This window comes from Rhynchophorus ferrugineus, unplaced genomic scaffold (genome assembly GCF_030347505.1).
Source record: "Rhynchophorus ferrugineus isolate W39M unplaced genomic scaffold, kcgeb_rfMv2 rfM5, whole genome shotgun sequence".
Taxonomy (NCBI): domain Eukaryota; kingdom Metazoa; phylum Arthropoda; class Insecta; order Coleoptera; family Curculionidae; genus Rhynchophorus; species Rhynchophorus ferrugineus.
This window is the reverse complement of record NW_027472584.1, coordinates 7,302,719-7,326,779: the sequence shown is the minus strand read 5'-3', so window position 1 is coordinate 7,326,779 and position 24,061 is coordinate 7,302,719. Positions and strand designations below refer to the sequence as shown.

Below are 24,061 nucleotides of genomic sequence, written 5' to 3'. Positions count from 1 at the left end.
TATGTATCATTTGGCGAACCTCAACATTAACAAAACACTTTATGATGCCCATTTTTGTAAGTGTAAATAGAAGGAAGTAATTAATATCGTTACAGTTATAATATATACTAATATATTATTGTTATATTTACAATGGCACATCCTTTCGTTAAGGGTTATGTCCTTGTATTTTCTTTTATCCAATCGATATATTCGGTAACTCGGGTGTAAACGCCAGGATATCCGGGTTCGCCACATTTATTACCAAACGAGACAACACCGATTTGAACCCATCTGGTATCCCAATGTAACATAAGTGGACCCCCAGAATCACCCTAAAAACAACAATACACATTTTATTAAATAATTTGTACGGTTAAAAGGACCATGAAGTAATTTTGAGGCTATTACATGAACTCAGCTAGACCAATCGAGATAAATGTTAATTAGAGGGAGCAATGTCTGGTGAATATGGTAGGTGGTATAAGATGTACCATTGAAGCATTTCCATATACTTGTATGTTTATTTTGTTGTTTTATTGCTTATACAACGACCATTTTTCTGTGCTGTACTTGTGTAGTGCTTGAATTAATCAGGGGTACTAAAACCTTATAGATAATGTGGTTTTTAATTAAAAAAGCATAATCTGCAGTGAGTGTTTCGTTGAATTTCTAATGTAATATATATATATATATATATATATATATATATATATATATATATATATATATATATATATTTACGAGTTAAACTAAAATACATGACTTGGCCTTCAGTCTTAAAAAATAAAACATTTTTTTAGAAATTCGACTAAACTAATCAAAATATCCTATTTCAAGAGCATGCATTCACTCATTGACTGTTCTTCTAACTTTTTGATGTCTTTTTACTAGAAGGATTTGTTTTTGGTCACGCTGACGATCTTGTTTCATTGTCATATATTGATGTGAAGATTTTTTTAGGCCTGAGCCATCAGCTGACGTCTCCTTGTTGATGTAGAATGAAGTATGGGGTGTTGGTCGCCGGAAAAATATCGATATTTAGAAAAATATCATTTTAATCGCTATACCTTTAAAATTAAGTACTGATTTTAAAGGTTTCTTTAAAAATCATATTTAATTTATTCTGAAAAATATCGATATATTACCAAAAATATCGATATTTTTTCTGCGTCCCTAGAATGAATGTTAAATCATTTTTTTTTGTTTTGGCCTAAAAACCAGGCGGAATGCATGACGCATACCTGGTCGCGGAGACTTGCCCTGGAGTGACAAGTTGGACCGGGTTATGTGGGACTGCCTCTGGGCTTACCAATACACTAAACCGAAACCGCCTCACAGTTGACCCCTGTGGATCACTACTGCTACTGCATTAAATTTGGGATATGGCACCCGCTGATCGGGCAGCCGTTATTGAGCACGAGGGCCCGGCGATTATATTGATTCGCGAACCTGAGTTAACACACAACTGGGTACTGTTGTATGGGGGCAAAAGTTATGACTGTAGCGACGGATGAGGTCGTTTCAGCCTGGAAAAGGGATGTTAAATCATTTCGAGCATTTGTTTGGGAGGTAGGAGGGCTCTAGGACGAAATTCCTTTGACAAGGATTTTTTATTAAGGTAATTTTTTGAATAGAATGAGATAAGATTATGTACTATTATTATATATGGATTATATATTTTCAAACGAGTACGATTCGTTATACCTCACTCCAGAAAATAAAGGTTATAGTAAACACTGTAAATACTATTGCGTCTTCTAGCAATTGTTGGGAAGGTGTTTATGAAGATCATACAATTGAAGACCAGGTATGTTTTAAACCCAATCGAGATTGTACAGTAATACAGGAAAAAAGTGATATCTATTGCTGAAGTAATAACCCGAATCGGCCAAGCTGCAGGAGCTTTTGATTCTCTAAGACGGTGCGCGTAGTATTTTGCATGTATCACAAATTTTTGCATTGCTTTTGAAAATATTTGCATTGCATCATATCAGAAATGAGGTCATCCGTTTAAGATGTGACACTCAGAGCACAGTTGATGAATATATTCAGAGACGCAGAATACAATGGTTTGGATATATTTGTCCAATGCTTTTTGTCATGTAGTTGTTGGAATTGTTGCCAATGCTTTGGTCATGTCTGATTACTTCACAGACTTCTGTAGTGAAATGGACCTTTTCTGTGGAAGACCCAGCAAACAGCTTCGAAAATGACATGGATCATAATCGAAGATGATCGAGAAGTCCTGTTAACAATCTTATCTTATGTCTTTTCAAAACTATTTTGCGGTCTTTTTTATGTTGTCCGAAACAATTGCAGGCTTAGGACGACCACAGTCATACCAGAAAGTCAAGTCATTAATAGTCCTCCATAAAGCTTCAACCGTTTGGCTTCAACATTATTTCTCTGCATCAACAAATAATATTTAATCAACATGCGCATTATTTTTATCTATTAAAAATATTTGATTAAATACAGCTTATAAATAACTATCATCTGAAGGTTAGTACCATTCATAAATTACATGGATCTGCTAACAAACCTGCTAAACAAAGGGATTATCCTCAAAATTACTTCACAGTTCTAGCATTTTCAATTCTGGAACTGTGTGTCTAATTCAGTCGATTTATATTTATAGTTTACCTGGCATGCATCAGTACCACCTTCTGAATATCCTGCACAAATAAAATTACTTGTGATTGGTTGAAAATATGCTTGATTACAATCCTCGTTTCGCCATACCGGCAATATAGCCTGTCTTTGAACAGTACTTTCTTTACCACCGTAGAACGTCGTACCCCAGCCAACAACGGTACTCCTTTTACCAGCGAATTGTTCATTCTTCAACTCTGGAGGCGGTAAGCACAATGGAATCACGTACTTTGATTTCCGTACTGGTCTGTCTAATTTAAGAATGGCGATGTCATTGTAGTATCCTACACGGCTAAATTGTTTATGGGCTCGGATTTCTGTTACTTTGAATGTCACAGGGGCTGATGGTTCATCGTCTCTTTTAAGGTCTATATCTCCCAATCGAACAGTAAACTGACGTGCTGAAAACCTATATAGAAAATAAAATAACTTATGAAAATATTTTTAATTTAAATAAAAATAGCGTTAGAATAATCTGACTTCAGGTTGTTTGTTTTCATCAAAAAGAATCCTCATGCTTACAGTTGGTGAAAAGGACGTTGTTTAAGAAATATTAAAACCTCCTCATAGGGTCTTATTCCCACGGCTGCACAAGTTGGGATTGATGAAGCAATTTGTAAAATCATCTTCCCAATGATGGAGATTGCTTCAAATACATATTCAAAGTTTCCAGACGTCTCATAAACAAAAGTGAAGGACGGTGCTTTCGTCAAACCAGACATTAGACAGTTTATGACTAATCCACAATTATATCACTAAAAAGAAAGGTGAGTTGCTTTCAAGGAGATTGTAGAGGAAGTTGTAGGCAATCCTAAAGGCCCTAACTTTAAAGAAATCAGCAAGAAAATATTAAAAGTATTTCAAGCTTTAGGTTGCCTGATGAGTCAAAAGTACATTTTCTTGTTTCCACCTCGACTGCTTTCCGGAAAATTTGAGAAATGTGAGTGAACGATTTCCTCAGTTCATTAAAGAGATGGAGAGAGACCTTCCAAATTATTCCCATCAGCGAAAATATGCAAGGTGGGGCCTCACTGGGAATAAGAAAAGTTTTCAGTGTGTGCTATCGTTAATTGCTTCTACATAAAATAATATTTTTCCATTCTCTTTTATTTTAATGTAATAACTTTTTTTGACGTTTGACGTATTTACCCAAATTTTCAAAAAACGTGTCGTATTATGATAAAAAGTAAGTCATTTTCGGATTCAGCAAGCTCAAAAATTTAAAAGTTACATCTCAGAACTTGTAATATTTTAGGTATAAAGGTAATGTAATTTAATGTTTACACACTTATCGTGTTCGCCTCGTATTACTAAATGTGTAATCATGTGAAAGTAACATAATAACATTTACTTTCAATATTATTTATCGCTACTATTTTCGAATCGTTTTTATTTTAGTGCAATACGATTTAAATACTTACGGTCTTTGTCTGGAATCTCTGGTACAATGAGCCGCTGTTAAGATATGTGTTGCCGATATTAACGAACCCCCACACCAAAATTCGGTTCTTCTGGACCCATGTAGGAAAATAGCTGCCATCCAAGGCCATCGTCCTGGTAGAGCTTCTTCACCTCCAACTACACGGAATTTCGCAAACTCTGGTTGTCCACAATCTGAGTAAAACATAGGAAAACATTGTACAGATTCATTTCCTCTAAAATGTATTGGTATGTATACCTTCTGGATTGACGTAGTTATCAACTAGAGGAGGTAAACTAGGAATATTGGCAGGAGATACAACTACAGGCTTGCTCTGTGTGAGAACTAGCGATGTAGTCACTATTGGTCGAGGTGTTGTTGGTTTCTCTGTGTTGTAGTATATTGACGACGTAACTGGTTGAGGAATTTGAGTGGTAGTACGAACAATATTTGGAGTAGTAACTTCCAGATTCGTGAATCCCTCCTCAGAAGTACGCGGACAACATACTCCAGGAACAAATAAACTCTTAAAGCAAAGAGATTGTCGTAAATTTCCCAAATTCAACAATAGTTGCGGACAATCGCTCAAATCGTTGCAGTACCTACCAAGGATAAAAAAGATTAACAAGAGAAATTTATAATCACAAGAAAAAGCGTACTATTTTTAAATTAATGACGTAAACTTTCTGTTACAATAACTGCTCTTGTACACATTTTTTTTCACCTTCTCTGAAAGTACAATCACCAATAACGTGCATCCTATTACGGCGGAATTTGATGTATCTGAATTAGAAAACAGAAGTTATCAGCAAAGAACAGCCGCTGACCAAAACAAAGAAGCTATAATATGAGACGCGAAATGAAAACTTTCTCTCGATTATTCCGAGAAGGTTACATAAAAGCACAAACCAAGGTCGAATTATGAAGAGAATTTAACAAGACTTTACTGGGTCAGATGGTATGTTTCTTAGGGTTATTCCGGTTTAATTTGTCTTATCTAGTATTTTTTATAGCGGTAGACTGTGATAGGTTCCTCACTAGGTCTTGTGTTCGATAATATATAGTGTTAAAGAGATTCAACATTTAATCTTTTTGTTAACTAATAAGAAAAGATGTCTAATTAGGTAGCGTGAGCAATATTTTGAGAGAAGTTTTTTATTTTGGATTCTCCAAGAAAGAAAGCATCTTCAAAAATAGTTAAAAGGGTATAGTGGTTTATGTCATCACTTTGGACGAGACTTGAGTATACTATTATTATCCTGAATTAAAACAATAGACCAAAAAGTTATATGAATAAAGCTAGTTAATGTCCACAAATTAGTCAAGACGTTGTGGGTCAGTCACTATCATTTTTTTGAGATGCAACGAGAAGAATTTTTTTCAGAATTACTTCCAAACGGTTACACAATAAAACCAGCTGAATTTAAAGTCTCAGAGAAGATCTAATTTACAGAAGAAAAATTATTTTTCATCAAGGGAGGACACAGCAAAAAAAATCATGAAAAACAGTGAATTAAAGTACGAATTGTTGCAATATCCGCCCTATTTGCCGGATTTAAATCCACCTGAATTATGGTTGGTTTTATTACTTAAGAAGGTGATATGTAGTAAACGGTTTTTATGAATCGAAGAGGTAGTATCCGATAGAGAAGCATTTATCGATAGTTTCTTGGATTCTTACTACAGGAACAAATTTAATACAAAATATACAACTGTATAGAAGTTCAGAGACATTATATTAAATGATAAAAATTATGAAATAAGCAAAATTGTAAGGAATTAATAAGACTATATATTTAAGGACACTTGTAACTTGTAAATTCTTAGAGCTCTGTCTCTAAGATATTTTTATGCTATTAAATAATATAAAGCATAATAAATGGATAAATAACAAATTTTTCAACAGATTGAAATTACAAACCAACAAAACATCAGGTGCAGAAAGTTTTAATTTTAATTTTTAATTCAAAGAAAGAAAAGTTCTCAATGGAGTATTGTTGGACATTTACATCGATTTCCAAGTAGTAGTTTCGATACAGTTAACAAAGAACGACCTTTAAATGACCAAAAAAGTTCACGAATTAGTAATTATAGGTTGATAAACTGAAACAATCATGCTGACTTTAGTTGATGCGTATCAAAAGAAAGACGGACGTTATCAGAGCAGAGGCGCATTAAAATCACATGGCTATTGAATTTTGAGTCTGACTGAGCGAATAGATTTCTGAAAATCAGCTACTTCTTGAATCGCCCTAGAATTTTCACATGTTCAAATTAAATGCTGCCAGAACGATCCAAAAAAGTAGTGGCTAGCAATAAAGAAGCAATAATACCTTGAAGCTTTAAAGAATTCTCAAAATTACTTCACAGTTTTCATAAATATAATCAAAATGCATTGATAATAATTTTCTAAGAAATTTACCCTTGTGTTCCTTCTGGGGTTGTACACGTTTTAGAATCATCATCATCATCATCCTCCTCTTTAGTATCAACTTTTTCATCCAATCTGGTTGGATCCCCAGCTTCAGGCAACGGAAGAGCTTCCCGAACAAACGGTGCTATGGTATCAGTAACATTTCTCCCCAAAACATTCTTACTGATAGTGTATAATGCATTAGGTACTTCTTGTGATACTTTAACACCATCCCCACTTCTAGTCATATTCACCAAATACCTTCCTACGGTATTTAAAGCTCCTAATGTCTCAGTTATTTTAAATATAGTTTCTGGACGAAAATGACGTCCTGTCTCTACATCGTCATTCGATCTTCTCAACTGATGATATTCTTCTGGAGCTACAGAACGAGGTCTGTTCACTTTAATCCAACTGGGACTTTGTGGTACAGGCTCAGAATACCATTGTTGTTGAGGATAGGAGTAATAATGACCTGGGTTAAACTCATCCGAAAGAGGAAACAGGAAACAGATAATGAGGAGTCTTCCTGAAATCAGTATAATTAAAAATCTTATAATTTATCAGATTTTATACTATTTCTTCTTCTACTCTATTTTACATATTTTTTGCTATGCTTTAACTGGTTTCAAATCCATGACGCTTTAAGGATGAGGCGAGTAAACCTACAGCAAATACTTGCCACCAACAAATGAGTTAATAACTAATCTAAATTATATATAATTAAAATTTCGCTAATAAGTTAACAGTAACAGCGAATAGAACAATTAAAAATGGCATGGAATAGGTTGAAAGTGCACAATTTATTTTTTTTGTTGTCGCCATTTTAAAAGAAATACGTTTTCTTTGCATCCCATCAAGTAATGTGGTCTTGTAAATTTTTATTGCTTAGTTGATGCGTATCGATCTCTTTGATCAGACTAAACTTTCACAAATATCTCGAAACCGTAATGGCATTAATATTTAGTGTCTCAGCAATCTCACTTATTGTAACAGGTGAAAATGAAATCAATTGATTCCAACAATTTGTAAGTAATGATGCCTTTTTTCAAGTTGTTTTTCCGACAAAAGCATCCACAATAACAGTAAGTCTACATTATATACAAGAAGATATGTAACATTAATTTATTTTACTAATTGTAAATATTTAGAACATTATCAATATTTCAAGTTTGATAATAAATATTTAAAATAAAAAAGAAAACCAAAAAATTATGTATAATTGGCATCAACATTATAATAATGATAAATATTCTATAAAAACGGACAATGTTGCCAGATTGTTATAAATATCGTTATATCAAAAACTATTTAAATGTGTTTTGGTTTCGATTTGTTGTTTTAAGTTTGACTTGGCAATGACGTTGAAAAACTTTTACTTTCTCTCTTGTTCTTCAGAAAAGTATGTCCGGTATATCCGTTTCGTTGACACTGAAACTATAGCAAATATTAGTTGCATAAGGTACAGGGGATTCCGAAATTACACAACCGTCAATGTTTTGCAATTTGACCCAATACGGTTTCATGGAAAGCCTTGGTGTTTAATGTAATAAGCTATGCGTAGTTTTAAATCTTTTTTTTTTGTTGTTGGTTAATCGATAATAGTGGTAAAAATGAGACAGTATAAGCGATAAATGTCAAAATAAGCGAAAATTAAATCGGTGACCCGGACTTTTACACAATTGAATTGGAAAGTGTATGATTAATGCTTTTTGATGTTAGAACAACTAACACCCTCACAAAATTCGCGTTCCTTTAATTATATTTGTTTTTTTGAATCGTTATTTCGGTTTTTACACACTTCAAATAGATGTAAGAAGCACATAAACGAATTAATGATGACATTCTCACAATAAAGCAATAAAAAAGCGATTTGGGCCTAATTTGCAACATGAACTTTTGGGTTAAAATGTAACAAAATGAATAACATACTTTCTAATAAATGTAAATATATTTTAATTGGATTTTTCCTTAATTAATATGATTTCGCTCCGTAAATGTTACATTGTAGGCGGCTAAGATGAATGGATCGTTGTCTAATAGTTAATTAAACTTTTCTTTTGTCGATTATATATCACTGTGAGAATATTATGTTTTTGTCCATTCATTATCTCAAAAACATAAAATTTAATTATTACTAACTTTATTTATTCAAATGCGTAGATGTTTGTTTAGTGATTGGAAATACCCCTTAAACTCCGGATTAACATTGATTTATTTTTATTTATATTATTAAATATGAATGTATAAATAACATATTTCTTACATGATTTATATTTGAATATATAAATCACATTATATGATAATGGGAGGAATTTTTACAAAACCTTTATATGTTTAATAATTACTTGATATCGACAAGAACTAGCTCAAATCTCAGCTTTCAAACCATGTCCTTTTAAGACTTTTCTGTGTTAATATCTATGGTTATTTAGTGTAAACTACTGAACTTCATTTTTTATCAACTTTCTATTCTAATTATTCAGAAGAGTAAATAGTTATTCAGTAATAAACAACCCTGGCATCTTTATTCTTATATGGATTTGTTTACTAGTCTTGAAATTCTCAAAACCATAAACTATTTGCTTGTTTATGTTTATTGGTAAGATAGATACATTAATGTTATTAAAAAATATTTTTATTTAAAAACTAAAAAAAAACATATTTATAATATACATACCGATGAATGTAATCCATAGGTGCATCTTGATTTGCATGCTAATCCAAAATGTCAATCAGCTACCACATCCACAACCACCGCAAGACACTAAAAGCTAAACCTTGTCAAAGTTTTGACCCAAATATTGTTTTGTGAAGACAGCTTGAAGAAAGTGACTGTTGTACGTTGACTCCCTTCTTTCTTCAGATGGCTCCCACTCGATGCTTTTTACTTTCGTTCGAGACAAATTTCACTTATAACTCGCACATATATATGTATATATAAATTTTGTCATTTTGTTATTGCAGTTGCGAATGTTACGAATTTATAATCTAAATATGTATGTATGTGTATATCTATAAATGATCATACAGTATTTTTGTAAAATTGAGGACATGCTAAATTGTTATAATTTCTTTTGTTCAGTTATTTACAATAATGTTTTGATGTCGGACCGTTATATATTGTTTTATGTATTTTGCGATTAAGTTATTCCGAATTTCCCAGTACTGTTTACATGTTTCAGAGAAAATTCTTATCCTTGTTTGAGTTTGACATTGATTAATTATTAATTTAATTATTTACCTTGTAATAATTTTCGTGACCTAATTAATTTCTATTGAAGGGTTTGAAAGGAAGTCACTTCTGCATCAAATAGAAACGGGTGATGAAAAATGGATTTATTTCGAAAATACCAAGCGAAAAAGTCATTGTTATTACCTGGAGAAGCAAAGCAAAGAGCATTGAATGCAAGGCCAAATCACTTCTGTTCGCACTGTTGAAATCCGGAGAAACACTTAATACTGATCGCTACCGATAACAAATTATCAATTTGAACTGTGCATTGTTCGAAAACGTCTACAATACGTTCAACAACATGGTAAGGTGTTTTTTGCAGCATGACAATTTACATACGTCTCATATAGATACTCATACTCCTAGTTTTGATTTTTGATTTCTGATTGCTGATTTCGAAGAAGTTAAAAAGTTGTTCGATGAATACTTTAGCTCAAAAGAGAAACTATTCTTTTGGAGTGGTACCCATCACTTCCCTGAGGGATGGGCAAGATGTACAGAATAACATGGTCAACACTTTCAATCAATACATTTTAACTGTCCATTATAAATAACGTGTTTTCTTTAGCGAAAGAACTGGAAAGAAATTACCGAGACACCTGGTATGTTAGCATCAAATATTCGCTGTGAAAATTTATTTGTGTTAACTCTGAACTCTGAATTTGGGGTTGTTGAAAATTTATATCTGCACCTGATTTTGGTTGCAACATAATTTTTTTGGATATCATTTATCATTTTAAAATATTCATAAGCGAATAGATCTGTTCGATTTGGCATAGTAACAGAGACACCCTAAATGGCATGACATGATTTTTCGTCACTACTCAGAAAGAATCGATCTTTTAAGCATTGAGTTCAGTAATAGTATTATCAGTGGATTTGGAGGTAGAACAAAGGTAGAACATTTTGGATCCAAGTATTCATTGAAGATGGCTCTTTGGATTATGATGGATTTCCGATGAGCCATCTACTAAAGAATCTTGGTTGATTCTCAAAGATAATAATTTACTACTTGAAGTAGGGTTGTCGACCGAGAAGAAATATATCGATATTTTAAAAAATATCGATATATCGGACAAGTAAATATCGGCGAAAAATATCGATATTTTTTGCCATCCCTAAATCGAAGTACTCAAATGAGAAGGCTACGACTGAAGGAGAATGATGCTTTGTCAAAAAATCGTATATAACAGGTCAATTGAAAAGTCCTCCGCCTACCATAGTAAGACGCATTTTTTTTGGCAAAATTATTTTTTTTTTATTCAACATAATTCCCTTCAAGAGTGATATACTGATTATAGCGACCCTCCAACTTTTCGATACCATTTTTGTAGTACAATTCGACGAAAGTTTCTTCCCAGCGAGCATTCTTTTGAGATCCGAGAACAGGAAATAGTCGCTGGGGCTAGATCTGGAGAATACGGTGGATGAGGAAAAAATTCGAAGCCAAATTCATGGATTTTTGACATGGTGCATTGTCTCGGTGAAACATCACTTTCTTATTCTTCAAATGCGGCCGTTTTTTCGATGTGATTTCGTCCTTCAAACGGCCCAATAACGCTATGTAATAGTTGCTGTTGATGGTCCTTCCTTTTTCAAGGTAGTTAATGAAAATTATTCCATGCGCATCCCAAAATACAGACCTTGCCAGTCGACTGTTGCGTTTTCTCACGCTTTGGAGCGGGTTAATCGTGTGCAGTTCACTCGTATAGGATTCTCGGATTCGGACTGTCGATTGGACTTTGGAGTGAAATGATGGAGCCATGTTTTATCAATTGTCACATATCGACGCAAGAACTTGGGTATATTACGCTTGATCATCTTCAAACACTACTCCGAATCATCAACTCGTCGTTGTTTTTGGTCAAAAGTGAGCTCGCGCGGTACCCACTTTGCACAGAAATTTCTCATGCCTAAATATTCGTGAATAATATGATGTACACGTTCAGTTGATATATTTAGAGTTTTTAATATTTCATTCAGTTTCAATTTACGGCCATTCAAAATCATTTTGTGCATTTTTTTAGTGTTTTCGTCGGTAACAACCTCTTTTGGGCGTCCACTGCGTTCACCGTCTTCGGTGTTCATTTCACCACGTCTAAACTTAGCATACCAATCCTTGATGGTTGATTTTCCTGGGGCAGTGTCCGGAAACTCAGCATCAAGCCAAGTTTTTGCTTCAACTGAATTTTTTCCATTCAAAGAGCAATATTTTATCAACACGTGAAATTCATTTTTATCCATTTTTTTTTCACAATAACAAAAGTTGCTTCACTCAAAATGCTATAATTCACAAATTGATGATCTAACAGCTGTCAAATTTATACGCGCATCTTAGGGAGGCTTAGGGCTAACTAAAAAGCATATGGATTTAATTCTAGCAGCGCTTCTAGCAGCGCAGTATCTAGCAGATTCTAGATCTATATGTCAGGCCGGGGACTTTTCAATTGACCTCTTAGCGGTATAGTATTGACAAAAGCGGTACACCTTTCTCACGATAAGCCTGACAGTTTCCAATAATATGTATGTTTTCAACCGAAACTTTTGTGATTGTTTAAGTTTATCAGAATAATAAATCTTGTGTTCAATAAGGATAAGTCGATCTAACACAACATTTTATATAATGCTCTAAACGATAAATTATCTTCTTTACAGATAAAACCTGCATTATATCCCCCTCCTGTACAGAGATAATCCTGGATCTAAGTAAACTCATCCACAACCAGATGATGAGCTTTTTCGCAACAACCCTTTGATGCGATTGAACTTTTTCTTGAAAATATCTTAGGATTAGCCATTTTTTTTTAATTCGCATTCAATTGATATACTACAGAGAAATGTCCAACGAGCAACGAAATATTCTTAAATTAAAATAGCAAATAATTCACATTGGACAGGATGGATAAAATCCATTTATCCATTTAATTCAAAGCATAAACAGTTTCTCATAAATTTTTTTTTTTTTTTTTTTTTTTTTTTTTTTATAATTATATACATTGTTACTAGTCGTTGCCGACTAACCTACAATTTGTCCTTATAATAGCTTAAATCTAGGTATATATCTAATAGGACTCATCAGTCCTACATAGTCTCTAACATAATAATAATTGTTTTAACACTTTGAGTTTTTTCTAATGCACCTCACTGCACTACACTACAACACACTACACAAGTTCAAATGGTTTGGTCCTTTTGAGTCTGCGTCCGGTTTTGGTGTTGTCCAAGAGTTGTAATACTTCGAAATTAACATGAGAGTGAAGTCTCTCCTCATGTCTCTTTGCAATTCTTTTAATTTCTTGATTGACAGTCGGTATCTGAAGATCTCGATGTAAATAAATGGTCCGGTAATATCTGGGTGCACCTACGATGCTTCTTAGGACTTTGTTCTGGAAAAGTTTCTCATAAATAATCCAAATTTACACTTGAATACAATAAACAATTGATTAAAAATAAAAAGACTAATAGGTCATCCACCCTATTCGTTTTTAAACTATTAAATATATATTAAATGTATGTATTAATGTTTTAAATATATGTAGGTCATTGAATATAATTTACTTGATGGTCTAATACTATGATTTGCATTTGTAATTATTTTAAATAGTTTCTGTATTTGAATTAATAATTTTTATATTTTTATATTAAAAACTAAATATTTTCTACTCTATATATTATCATATTTTGTCATGAACCCTTTTAGTATAATGCATAAAATTATACATAATTCGCGACATCTCTACGTCATTTCTAAAACAAAAGCATTGTTTCCGTTATAAATGAAGAAATCGTTATTATATTTATTATATTTACTATATTATTATATTTATATCAAAATATATATTAAAAAATAAATTTTATTCATTTCTAAAACTGTATAATGAACACAATATTATTAACTTTATGTGTATGTTTGGTTGCATATATACTTAACAGTCACATAAGAAATAGGAACACGCCATCATTACTGTAAATAAAGACATTTAATGAATTATTAATGCGTTTATAAACTGTCTAAGTATCTTTTAGTATGAGTACAAAATGTATTTGATTAATTTTACCAAATTATTGTATAAACACTTTAATTTACTATTCAGTCGAGTTTTTTGTATTAGAAATGAAAGTATAAACGGATATACTTTTTTCTTTAAATAACCACTTTTTTTAATATATCAAACTACTATAGTGTTTAAATAATCCTTGATTTATGATCAATTTCAAGGAATTATGTTTTTGATATAATTTGAGTGTTTTCGGATGGTAATCTACAATATACTGTAAATTGAGAAATGTATTATTGCGTAAAACATAAAAAGTAAATAGCAGGAGACAAATAAAAATTAAATCATTCCATTATCTTAGATAAATAACCTTTGAATTAAAAAACAGATATTGGTTGATTAAATATGTAACGATAAGATGATCTGATTGTGAGTTTTATATAAGATAAAATATTTTGAAGTATTCGCAATACAAAAATATATATTATTATTAACTTTTATTTATTTTAAATAATCTAGTGTGATGCAGTTACGATAATTAATTAAGACGAAGATTTTATATATAGAAAATATATTTAGAGTAATGCAATCAGTTATTTTAAATCATGTGGGATATTAAATAATGGGTTTTATGATACCGTAAATGATAACTAATATAGTTTAGATCATTCATCGGATCTGGAAAAGTATTTTTAAATTATTCTTGCCTGTTACAAAATATGCGTTGTTTTTATGGTCCGTGCATCGAAAATAAATCTTATCACAATAGCAATGAACTTTGATTGTTCCTGAAAGGACAAAGTTCTTGAATCATCTCACTCATAACTCAGGCTGTCTTGAGGAGGTATTTCGCAAATTTTATTTTAACTTGAATATATAACATGAAACTTTTTATATAAACTGCTAATGAAAATATGTTGATAATAATAATATTAAAAGAAAAACCACATTAATGGATAAAAACCAAGTATTGTAAGAATTTAATCACCGACAATATATTTTTCCGTTTTGTCTATTATATCATATATTTTCTGGAAATATATGTTTCAATTTTCCCACTGATGTTTTTACAATTCTAAATTAATTTAGATAACAAATAAGTAAGCTTTGAGCTTATTTTATGTAGATTATTAAAATAAAAAGAAAATTGTTCTGAAAAAATTCTCATTAATGATTTTTAGGACGATTGAATCTAATGGATATTTTCCGGGGTTAATTTGCTATATTTAATGAAAAAGCCACTAGGTAATGGGTAAACCCATATCCATGTAAACTGAAATGATTATTATTTTATGCAAGATTACAACTTTCCATTATTTGTGGAAAACTGAGGAAAGAATCAATAATCTATAATGTTTTGTAAAATTGAGCAAAATTACACTACTTTCGAAACAAAAATGAGGTTGATAAGATAATTTTGAGGCGAAAAAATGTATGTCGAAATGTTAAGTTTTGCTACTATTAAAATAACAAATATTTTTAAAATAAACAGAAAACAGTATTTAGGCAGAACCCTATTAATATCTCAGGAAACTTGATACTGGATATTTAGCTAGTTTAAATCAAATCATTATTCATTTTTTTTTGTTTATTATTATTAATTTATTCTAGAGTGACTTAAAAGTAAGTAATTATCTAAGACCCATTGGTCCATAGTGCCTAATAAAATAAAAATTAATGCAAGGTGAACTACACAAGTTCAAGCGGTTTGGTTCTCTTGAGGCTGCGTCCTACCTTAATGTTGTCCAAAAGTTGCAGCAATTCGGTCTTACATGGGAGTCTTTCCTCATTTCTTGTTACGAATCTCGAAGGTTTCGGTGTAAGTAATTGTTCCTATAGTATCTGGATGTACCTACAATCCTTCTCAGGACTTTATTTTGAAGTAATTGTATTATGTTGACATTACTTCTGGCATTCTAATAACATAACATAACATTCCCATAACTGAATTCCCTTAGGTTATTAAGTCATAACCTGGTGCTTTCTGTGAATGGATGTTACTTTTTATAACTTCGGAGACTTCTTTTGGCGTAACAAGTTTAATCAGAACATAACAGTTTGTCCAGATTCAGGACAGTGCAGTTATGATTAGAAGACTCTATATTATAAACCTTTACTTCCAGCTTATAACACATATTACTACAATATTAATTAACACCTTGATATGTTTTTTATACTCTTTCCTACACAGCTAAACAAGACCAAATAGTTTGATTCTCTTCAACTATCGCATGATCATCAGTAAATGTAGCCAGGGTATACTTTTGATATGTGTAGAGTAGGTAAAGAATCTGTGGTACACCCTTTTTAGTTTTTTTTTATTTTTGAGTATGACTATAAACATTCTACCTGAGATCTAAAGAAGTTAAGAGATTAAGAGTAAGAGAGGTTAAGAGTAGAGAGTTTAAGAATTCACTGCATTGTTTCTGAAGCTTGTAGAGGAATTGTGAAAACCTTGCTGAAAGCTTGAGCTATATCTAAACATATTGTTTATTTTCGTACAATTTTTTTAATGATATCTGTGTTATAATGCACCTGGTCGATTGTTGAATGTTTATTTATAAAACCAAACTGACGTGCATGTATTAGATTTTTTCTTTCTGTGAATGAGTAAATTAAATTAAAAATACATACAATATTTCAATTAATGTGTAGATCTGTATTTTTCACCAATCATCTTAGGACTTACAACACTTTTAGCCTTAAGTGAAACTCTTGCTTTCACTGGTGTTTTTCCACTGTGTATAAATATGTTTTTTTAAATAAATTTTTAATAAACATATCCAAAAAGTATTTTATTTCTAAATAGTCTTTAACATATCAAAAGCGACGAATTTATTACGTTTTGTTAATTATTTCTTTAAAATTATTTTTATTTTCCATTGTAAAACTGTAATTATTTTAAATGGGACATCTTTGGAAATGGTCGACAGCGTTGCCTTCAATTCTGTAAACGACCAAGTTAGACGAGGCCAAGAAACAAGACCTTTACTTTTATAACTTTGCAGATCTTTTTATTTGATTTATATCAGTAGATAAACGCATTTTGCACATCAGGTTCAAAAATACAGTTGACTCTAGCTTGATATTCCCACTGGAATACCTTGTATTAATTTTTAAAATGATTGTTTTTTTTTAATAATAGATAGCATTTAGTATAAGACTGTTTTATTACAGCATAACAGACATTAAAAAATTGTAATCAACCTTATTTACTCTTAGGTAACTTACTAATGTTGAAGAAAGTTGGTTTCAACATAATTAATGCATGAGTGTTTCTACAAATTTCAAAATTTTTTATCAGTTTCCTTTGTACAATGAAATATTTTCGTGGTTTTTCTTCTACCAGTAGACATACATTTTTTAAATGACAAGATCGTGATTAAGCCAAGCTAGTTACTAATATGACTATACCAATATAAAAACATTCATTTATGGACAATTTGTCTCTGTGTGTGGTGACACTTGAATTGAATTTTTAATTAATTATTTTCCATAACTCGCACAGATTCTTATACGTATATAGAATAATCTGAAATGTGTTTCATTTTATTGGTTTGGTATTGTTTTGTCTTTCATGGAATTACTTTTTTCTTTGGGGGTCTTAAATATAATTTGCATTCACTTTCATTAGAATTAAATTTGAAATTTAATTATTTTCAACAGACTAGAGTATAAAAAACACTTTAAAAATAATACGACTTTTTTATAATTATATTGGGGCTTAGTTCTCGCTGTTTCCGAATAGAAACATTTATTGATTGGGCATAGTTTATGTTTTGTGCAATATTTTATTACTATGAATTATTATGGTTCTAAACAAGAGGCTGAGTGGTGTGAACTTGGTACTTTGTTTCTGAAGTAAGATAAGATCTAGAAATCGACTGATAATATGTTAGATTGAAATTTTTAATAGTACGCAAAATGGTTTAATACCTACGTATTTTACGGTTTAATATGTATAAAAGCTTAAAAGCATAAAATTAAATTATTGTTTTAAACTTTTGGACCAAGTGGATATAGAAAATAGTTTTTTATATAGCTCAAGAACTCATCCCGATAATTAATGTCTTATTTGCCAGATTTAACTCCCTCTCATTTCTGGTTACTCTCGTACATTAACAAATGCACGAGTGGAAAACAATTTCCATGAAATGAAAGAATAAAATTAACGAAGGAAGGGTATTTCGACAGATTTTCGGGTTCTCACACCAGAAATGGAGTCTACAAATTAGGAAATCATTAGACTAACCTAGAATATATTTTATATTACTTTCTACAACTTTTTCCCATCTGTCTGGAAACATGATGATACCATGTGTAAGGAACCAGGTATTTTGAAATTGTGTGCCAGCAAATGCTGCATCAATGTGAGCAAGTAGTAATCCAAAGACGCTATGCCTGGTGTATATACTGGGTACCGCAGAATTTTTTAAAACTGCATCAGTGTGTTTTTCAAAACTCTTGTGTGGCCAACATGTGGCCGAGTGGTGTCATGCAAAAGGATGGATTTTGCGTCTGTTGCTCGCTTTTGCTGGTCTTTTTTGCTACAATACAATATTTTAGGCCGTTGTTTATCACACCAAGATCGGCAAAAATCCGATAATTGAAATATGACATAAGTTTACATTGATACTTTTCACCAATAGATATCGATGATCAAAATACATGCAATAACCTAATTGAACATCTTTCCAAAGTGTAGAGGAGTTATTCATTCTGCACTTGAATAGGTTCAAAAATTATGTGGTTTTTTAGATATAATAATGATGTCATTAAGATAAAAAAAATATAATAACGTACTAATTTTAATTAAAAAAATAAGCGACAAATTATACCCTAACCCCTATACCCTATACAACATAACTAGAATTTCTAATCTCTAATATAATTAAATAACATATAATAAATATTATCTTTTATTTAGTGAAATAACTGAAAATCGTATTAGCTAATGGAACAAATATGAGAGCAAAATTTTACATTATCTTCTATTATATAAGACAAATCTTTAAACAACAAACTAATTATCCTAATCTTAAAACTGATATTTATTATTAGTTTTAAATAAAGTATCATTCTTTGCACTGATGAACGCTATAATTGTGAAGTCGAAATATTTCGAGCTAGAATAGAGAACTTATAGTGATTTCGGGACAATATAAAGGGAAGGTAAGTACAATTACTGTATTTTAAATGTTATTTTAAATTAAATATGTTTATAGTGTCGATATTATCTGTAAAACAGGTCAAAATGAAGGTCATTTACCTAGCTTATAAATGCAAATATATTCCATAATGTTATTTAAAATTAATAACATTTAAATTCGTTTTTTTGAAATTGTATTTGTACTTTTATTTTCGAATTCGATTTGCGTCATCGAACACGCCATATCTTAGATAAAGTACGTAGCTTCAAAGTTAAATTTTTCACCAATGACATTTACAAAGTCCAAATAAGCTTTTTTATGTTCAACATTAACCCTTCATTTTTAATTGGTGTAATATAAAATAATTAATGATCTAAATTGAGTGGAAATAAAAGTTCGTTTAAAATAAAGTTGTTGTCGTGTGATAATAAATTTTAAACTGTAATAATGTTAACGTCAGATGTAAATAAAACTTATTCAATTTCGAACAATCAAATATTTTATTTCGAATTATTATTTTATATCAAATAACGGGAACTGGTAAGCATATTACACTTTGGTTGCTGTCCTTTTTTAAATAAAGAATTTGACACACTTTCGATGACGGAAATCAATGAAACAGTTAAAAGATTGAAAACATTCATAGTAATTCTAAATTATTTTGCAGGTTCATTGAAATATATTCATTATGTCCGATGATATAATCATAAGTAAGTATTTATTTACAAAAGTACGGTTGTTTTATAATATTCTACTATATACACAAAAATATCTTAAAGTCAAGTGATATTAGAACGGTCAAAAAATATGTCATTGAATTGTCCTTGCAATATGTAATCGATTATTATTATTATTGTACAATAAAACAAGACAATTTAATAATTTCTGCGACTTGAATACATTGGAAAAATATTTTCTTTCATAATTTTTTCATAAATTGTGTATATTATTATCTTTTTTTTTCATTAATATTAACATAAAAAATTGTTAATCATTAAAAAACTATTTGTCATATTGGCTGTTGTTTAATATTATTACAATAATAGTGTTTAATATAATCTATAAACTACTTGAATATCGTTAATCCGTCATTAAACTGGTTTAATTAACATAATTAATTTATTTCACATTTGAATTTACGCAAATTTAAATCATATCTATTGAAGATCATCAAGATCCACAGTTCCCACATTCCTCACAGATCCACAATTGATAAAATTACTATTAAAACATTGAAAAAAGTGTATTACCTTTTTTCATATTAGATATATTTGCCATTGTTAATTTGATCAAACTGGTTAATTTATTTTACATTTGAATTTACGCAAGCTAAATCTGTTGAAAACTATTTAATTTTCTATTTAAATGTATTGGTTCGAAGTAATTCAACAACATATTTTATAAAATTTAAGTGAAAGTTCATAAATTGGTTAAAACATAGTACTAACTTATTAATCCCATTTTGTAGCAGTGTTCAAGAAAGTTTGAAAAAGACGGCAGATATTAGCTGTTCATTTAAGGAAAATATATTTTCCACAAAATAATTTTTGAGGTGTAAAAAGGGTCAGAGGGAACTAAATCCGACGAATATATTGGGAAAGTCTTAGGAAATAACATATTCTTTCTGTTAGTCGGGTCTTTTTATACAAATTTCTGAAATTAATTGATCAAAATGGTTATAATAATACTCTCTTCGTTAATCCAGGATGAAAATTCTATTTGCATCCCAAAAAATCTCTATAATCTCTATAATGATACAACATTGTTGGCGAAAATTTTGTAAAATTTTTTGACATTAAAAAAATTACGTGGAAAATTTAATTTTAAAGTCGATCCAAGAACTTACTGAACAAACCAATTACAATTTACAAAATACATATATTAATTAATTTCATCCCCTTAAATAATCTCCGTTAATATGAAATGTGCTACTTAAAAATGTTTTAAAGCTTTTTTCAATAAATTTTTGCATCTTCAATTGGTTCAAAACTATATGCTCCTGATTTTTTTAATTAACTAAAACTAAATCAGAATAAAGCCGTTAATTTTTTATATAGTATACACAATTTAATTCATAAATAAACTATTGTTATGGATAAATAAATGAATACTTTATCATAATTAACTTATTTTATTAGAAAATGATGTAGTATTTAATTCGATTACTTTATAATTATTGCTAAAACCGAATAAGATTCACTTTCTTTCCATCAATCCATAAACCATTTCGGCAAATATTCAAATAAGCTTGTAGTTATTTTTGTTCGCTAGCTTGTTCATTCAGTAAATACTGCCTTGAAACTAACCAAAGAATATTTTTATAATTCCCTTGGTATTTTTGTGTCGGTGTTTTCGATGTTTTTTTGTTTTTCATATATTTTATGAAAAATATATTTATCATCATATTATATTTTCTAATCGTACATTATTAATTAATCAAAATTTAAAATATTAGTGTAATCAAATAAAAATGTTAATATTCAAGATATTTTTAGTAAGTAAATAATCAAATTTAAAAAGAGAAATTTCTCTTATATAAAGATATTAAATTAAGTAAGATATTTCCTTTTTATTCAACAAATTAATCACTGTTGGAAAGAACGTTTAAAAACGCTTTAAAATTAATTACATTCCAAAAAAATAAATATCTTGATACTTATAATATGTATATATATTAGTAAATAATCCACTTATTAACAAAATACAAAAACTAAACTAAGAAAGTAAATAATTAAAATTAAAAAGAGGAATTTCTCTTTTATAAACTTATTAAAATATGTAAGATATTACCTTTTTATTCGTCAAATTAATCACTGTTGGAAGAAACTTTTAACAACGCTTTAAAATTAATTAAATTTCATAAAAATACATATCTCGATACTTGTACTTATATTAGTAAATAATCCACTTATTCACAAAATACAAAAACTAAACTAAGAGAAAAATATATAATAATCACATGGAAACATATCTGGACCATATGGTGGATGCGATAAAACCTCCTATTCCATGTTCTCAGTTTATGTTATTTATGTAGAGTTATTAAAGAGTAACTTGCATAAGCATTTGGTGTACATGTGGTACACCATAATCTTTTTTAAGCCTTTTAAACCTTTTAGAGTTATTACAGTCAATTGTTTATAACATAAAATAATTCGATCAATAAATAAGTATAAAGTAATGATATTTTGATGATTTGATTTGACAAATTCTGAAGTAGTTGAGGTAAAAATATAAAGAAGATAGATCTTATTTGAGGGTCAGTACTGGCTAAAAGGAATTCAATACGTGGTTCATTTTTCCACTATTCATTGTTGCTCTTAAGTCACAGTATCCATCGATGCAATCATTAAAAAAAATTGATAAAAAAAAAACGTGAATTACTTTTTCACGCAACTAATATAATACAAGCAAAAAGCTTTAAAGTTATCTAAATAAATAAATAAATATGTATATATATATATATATATATATATATATATATATATATATATATATATATATATATATATATAATTTTAAGTATTATTTTAAGGCTGAAATAATAATATAAAATAATTAAATATTATATTTTATTCTTAAATATATAGAGAAAAAAGAGAAAGATAAGGTCCGAAATTAAATGTAAAGAACAGGAACGACTAAGTTTAACGTAAAAAAATTTCAATTACGTCTCTGACATTTCATAAACACGCCACTTTTATCGGGTTTTTTCCCCGTAATCCATACATGAACAACTTTTGGCGAAAATAGCGTACTAACTCGTCTGATAAGTCTTCCCCCCCAACTCAAGAATTTGTTTAAACATTTCGAAGCATCTCAGTCGTTGTCAAAGTGACTTAAGTGAAGCTACGCGGCAGTTGTTCAGTCGACCGTCCCCCCAACTTAGTATTGAATGAAAACTTTTTCGAAAAACGTTTTAAATACATTACTTTTAAATTAGATAAAATAACGTGAACTGTTGTGTTTGTTATAAGCGGGATTTCATTTAATACATAGTGTTCTAACAAAGATGTCACATTGGAATATTTTTATAGGTTAATTTAGAATAACTGTTAAAACTTGAAACAATACCGTAGTGTTGGAAAGAATATATTTAAAATGGGTATGTAAAAGAACGAAACGTATTTTCGGAGTGTAGAAATCAGGAGGAATATGTCGAACTAGTTTTATTTTTATTCTTAATAAAAGGAGAATGAGTCAGTTATGCATATAAATAAAAAGCAGTTAAATATATGAGGTCTGAAAAATGTGGTAAAACTTAATCCATGTATGTGAATTATTTTATGACAGGAGTGTTTTGTTTATTTTGATAAATTATACAGATATAGCACAGCTAATCAATATTGAATATATTAATAGTTCTATTTTAGTACAGTAGTACCAAAAATATCAATTTATTTATTGGATATCCATCCTTGTTCGTCAGCAACTATCATTGCTCCTGAAATAGTTGTAACTATCACATTAATTTTAAAATGGATAAAAATTTACATACATAACAATCCAAATCTATTGCCTCTAAAGGTATTCAAGTCTTTATGTTTGGAATTTAATGTTGTGAACACATTCAATGAATTTTGTTCATATTTTAAATACTGGTGTCCAGTGTTAATCAATGTAAAATGTGTTTTTAAACCGAACATTTTAATTAATTTTGTTCGAACTTAATTATGGATCTATACAACCGTACATAAATAAATAGGATATGTCTAAAAAAACATTGCAACTTTTAATGTAATTAATTTGTTAAAATAGTTGTGGCGCCAAATTACTTTAATTTTCTTAATACTTTTGATTGTTTAGTGGTATATTTTACATAGGACTTTGAACTATCATTCGACGTTTACCTTCATCCTGGTATGACGTAAAATCAGATGTTCGAAATCTTGCCAAATCGCACAACAATCAATATAAATTGTAAGAACAGTGTTGTTATTATGCAACATTTAATACATCTTCTGTTACGGTATTCACTAGGTCAAGACTACAGCATAATTTCATTAAAGTAAGTGCTATTTAGGACAGTTTTGTTTTAAAATGTGTAACGTTAATGTTCATTTATCATGAACTGAACAAACCAACCCATAAAAATGTAATCTGATATATTGATAAGGCAAATCCTTTTTATTTTCAAATAATACCATTATACTTTATTTTATGGATATAAAATGTGATGATACTAATCCAATAGGTATATTTCATTCAAAG

General features: G+C 30.0%; 2 protein-coding genes across 4 annotated transcripts in view; one reads left to right on the top strand and one right to left on the bottom strand.

The window, feature by feature from the left end:
• Positions 1–9: 9 nt before the first annotated feature.
• On the bottom strand, positions 10–9,284 carry LOC143197613 (proclotting enzyme). Its single transcript, XM_076406170.1, has 6 exons — positions 9,148–9,284; positions 6,477–6,996; positions 4,313–4,656; positions 4,056–4,248; positions 2,626–3,043; positions 10–314 (listed from the first exon to the last, which is right to left on the bottom strand). The coding sequence occupies exons 1-6, from the start codon at positions 9,182–9,184 to the stop codon at positions 156–158; spliced, it is 1,671 nt and encodes a 556-aa protein (XP_076262285.1). The 5' UTR covers positions 9,185–9,284; the 3' UTR covers positions 10–155.
• LOC143197611 (long-chain-fatty-acid--CoA ligase ACSBG2) overlaps positions 7,503–24,061 on the top strand; it is a 23,314-nt gene continuing 6,755 nt past the window's right edge. The window contains exons 1-3 of one of the 3 annotated variants that reach the window (XM_076406162.1): positions 7,503–7,552; positions 18,762–18,872; positions 19,518–19,560. In XM_076406162.1, the coding sequence (XP_076262277.1) occupies positions 19,539–19,560 (22 nt within the window). In that variant the 5' untranslated portion in view covers positions 7,503–7,552; positions 18,762–18,872; positions 19,518–19,538. Of the gene's footprint in view, positions 7,553–18,761; positions 18,873–19,517; positions 19,561–22,535; positions 22,956–23,920; positions 24,045–24,061 lie in introns of those variants that run through there. The other 2 variants (XM_076406163.1, XM_076406161.1) reach the window with 2 other exon arrangements.

Coding starts and splice junctions, on each gene's coding strand:
- LOC143197613 (XM_076406170.1), bottom strand. CDS start 9,184: ATGCAAATCAAGATGCACCTATGGATTACATTCATCG. Junction 4,657..6,476: donor ACCCCAGAAGGAACACAAGG/GTAAATTTCTTA, acceptor TATCCTTGGTAG/GTACTGCAACGATTTGAGCG. Junction 4,249..4,312: donor TAACTACGTCAATCCAGAAG/GTATACATACCA, acceptor TGTTTTACTCAG/ATTGTGGACAACCAGAGTTT.